General features: G+C 34.4%; 1 protein-coding gene across 1 annotated transcript; it reads right to left on the reverse strand.

The window, feature by feature from the left end:
- Nucleotides 1-630: 630 nt before the first annotated feature.
- Nucleotides 631-1,123, reverse strand: LOC119508466 (proteasome maturation protein-like). Its single transcript, XM_037802056.1, has one exon. It carries the CDS (start codon nucleotides 1,121-1,123, stop codon nucleotides 653-655), a length of 471 nt encoding a protein of 156 aa, XP_037657984.1. The 3' UTR covers nucleotides 631-652.
- Between the last annotated feature and the right edge of the window lie 2,385 nt (nucleotides 1,124-3,508).

The following is a 3,508-nucleotide window of genomic DNA, read 5'->3' on the forward strand; positions in this document are numbered from 1 at the left end:
ACTTGTCTCTAACAGTATTAATTAGTAACATCTTAAATATTTATTAATAGATCTATCAACTGATAAAGAACCACAGGTTAATATACTTCTGCTGGTTACTTTAATTTTTTTCATTTTAAAGACAAGACCAAAATCAAAACCTCTGAACTTATAGTTTTCAACTTGAAATCGATAAAGCAAATATTCTTATGAATGCTAATTGCTGATACTGAAACAGGATAAAGTATAAACATCATATTTTGTTCTTAATCTGCAGTTGTCAAATCAATTACAAATATTTATTCTGAAAGATGCTACTATGAAGGCTTCACATTCAAATGCTGATAATGACTATTCAAAATTAAATTTATCAAATACCTAGAAAATGGATTTAATTGGAACATGCAGGCAGATTTATAACATTAATTAGTGACAATTTTCTAAAGACTTAGAAGGTGACTGTTTTAATATAAAATAATTTTAAAGTGGTCTCCCTTTAGTGTTTTCAATTGTCACATGGCCATAAATCAAAGAACCAAATAATTTCAGTCACTGATACTATTTAGGCAAAAATTTTCATGTGTCAATACTTTCAATGTATACATTAAATTATAGTAGAAAGACAACTATAAACAAGATGCAGTCACTATTTTCATTAACAGCACAACTCTTATTACAGTAAACCAAGTTTATATTCAAATGTCAAGTGTGGTTTCTCCATTACTCCACTTTGGGATGGATCATTAAAAATATCTTCAAATCCGATGGTCTCATCATTACCCCTCAAAATATCCAGTGAAAAGTTTGAGCTCAGAAGAAATGGAAGCTGCTGGGCCTGTTGGACTGCCTTGAATTCCATCTGTAATTTTAGTGGAGCAAACAGACCTTGGATGTTTCTCAGTGTGGAAAAATTAATTTTTTCTTGGTTGAGCTGGAAATTCTTTTCTGATAATTCAGGAGAATTACTGGACAAAAGTTCATTTTTCACATAAGGAAATCCTGTCTGAAGAAGTTCTCGACTTTCAAAAGGGCCACTTGCTGAAAGTTCAGTAACTGGAATACTGTCCTTTAGCTGAAATCCAAGTCCTCTGGCATTCACCTTCAGCCTGTGGTCCACACCACCTCTCAGCCCTATTACTGTCATGAAGGAGTGTTCCCATTTCTCCACATCCTTGCCAACATTTCTTATTTTCTGTTTGTTTTTAATAGCAGCTATTCTAATGATTGTGAAATGATATCATTGTGGTTGTTTTATAAAACACTTCTATTGTGATATATTCACATACCATACAAACCATCCGAAGTGTAAAATCAGTGGCTTTTCATAAAATCAGAGTTGTGCATTCATCACCACAATCAATTTTAGAACATTTTCATTACTTGAAAAAGAAAAACCCCATACCATTTAGCAGTCACTTCTCAATCCCTCTGTCATTTCTCAGCCCTACATTAACCACTCATCTAATTCTGTCTCTATAAATCTATTTATATTTACTTTTATATAAATGGAATCATACAATATGTAGTACTTTGTGTCTGGTTTCTTTTACTTAGCATTATTTTTTTTAATTCTGTTTTTTTTTTAATTAGAGAAATTGTAGGCTTATAGAAAAGTCATGTAAAAAATACAACATTCACATATACTTCCCTATTATTGATACTTTGCATTCATGTGGTACCTTTGTTACTACTGATGAAAGAATGTTAAGATATTACTGTTAACTATAGACCATAGTTTGCATTAGGTGTATTTTTCCAAACACCACCCTATTGATAACACCTTGTCATACATTTGTTATAATTCATGAAAGAACATTCTTATATTTGTACTATTAACCACAGTCATCATCCACAACAGGGTTCACTGTCATACATGTTTTCTCTTCTAGTTTTCCTTCTAGTAACACAACACCCAAAACTTTCCCTTTTCAACTACATTCACAAACATAACACAGTGCTGTTAATTACACTCCCAAAAATGTGCTACCATCACTACTACCCATTTCAAAATATTTACAATCAACCTACATAGAAATTCTGCAGAAATTAACCATAAGCTCCCCATTCCCTACTGCCATTCTATCCCCTGGTAACCTATATTCTAGATTCAAACAATATGGGTTTGCTTATTATAATTAATTAATATCAGTGAGATCAAACAATATTTGTCCATTTCTGTATGGCTTATTTCACTTAACATAATCCATGTTGTTGTATGCATCAGGACTCCATTCATTCTTACTGCTGAATAATATTCTCTTGTATGTATATGCCATATTTTGTCTATCCATTAATCAGCTGATCTACGCTTGGGTTCCTTCCATGTGCTGCTTTGGACCTATTATGTCCCCCAGAAAAGCCATGTTCTTTTAATCCCATTTTGTGGGGGTAGACCTATTGTAGGTGGGACCATTTGATTAGGTTGTTTCCATGGAGATGAGACCCTGTATATTCAAGGTGGGCCTTAATTAGTTTACTGGAATCCTTAAGAGAGCTCAGAGCTGACACAGACCTTAGAGCCAACACAGACCCAGACATTTGGAGATGAAGCCCAGAGTTTGCCCTGGAGAAGCTAAGTGAGAACCCACATACACTTAAGGAGAAAGCCACTGGAATCAGAAGCTGAAAGTATTGAAACCCAGGAGCAAAGGACCAGCAGACACCAGCCATGTGCCTTCCCAGCTGACAGAGGTGTTCTGGACGCCATCAGCTTTTTCCTCAGAGAAGGTATCCATGTCTTGATGCCTTAATTTGGACATTTTCATGGATTTAGAACTATAAATTTGTGAACTTATAAACCCCTATTGTAAAAGCCAACCATTTCTGGTATTTTGCATTCTAGCAGCTTCTGAAATCAGAACATTCCGTCTTTTGGCGATTGTGAGTAATGCTATTATGAACATCAGTGTGAAAATATCTACTTGTGAACCTGCTTTCAGTTCTTTTGGGTATATTTCTAGTAGGAGGATTGCTGGATCTATGGAAATCCTATATTTAGCTTCCTGAGGACCTTCCAAACTGTCTTCCACAGCAGCTGCACCATAATACATTCCCACCAGCAATGAATGAGTGTTCCTGTTTTTCACATCCTCTCCAACACTTGTAGCTTTCTGTTTTTTTTAGTACTGGCTATACCAATGGCTGTGAAACAATATTTCCTTGGGGTTTTGATTTGCGCTTCCCTAATCACTAGTGATGTTAAACATCTTTTCATGTGCTTTTTATCCATTTGTATTTCCTCTCTGGAGAAAGATCTTTTCAAACCTTTTGAACATTTTTTAATTGGATTGATCATCTTTTTATTGTTGAGTTGTAGGATTTCTTTATATATTGTGAATATTAAATCCTTATGAGTATACAGTTTCCAAATATTTTCTCCCATTCAGTAGGTTGTTTTTTCACTTTCCTGACAAAGTCCTTTGATGCACAAAAGCATTTATATTTGAGGAGGTCCCATTTATCAGTTTGTCCTCTCATTGCTTGTGCTTTGATGTAAAATATAAGAAACCATTGCCAAATCGAATTGAGA

Source organism: Choloepus didactylus, chromosome 13 (genome assembly GCF_015220235.1).
Source record: "Choloepus didactylus isolate mChoDid1 chromosome 13, mChoDid1.pri, whole genome shotgun sequence".
NCBI lineage: Eukaryota > Metazoa > Chordata > Mammalia > Pilosa > Megalonychidae > Choloepus > Choloepus didactylus.

Excerpts from the sequence above, each read along its gene's own strand:
- LOC119508466 (XM_037802056.1), bottom strand. The coding sequence starts at position 1,123 with ATGACAGTAATAGGGCTGAGAGGTGGTGTGGACCACAGGCTGAAGGTG.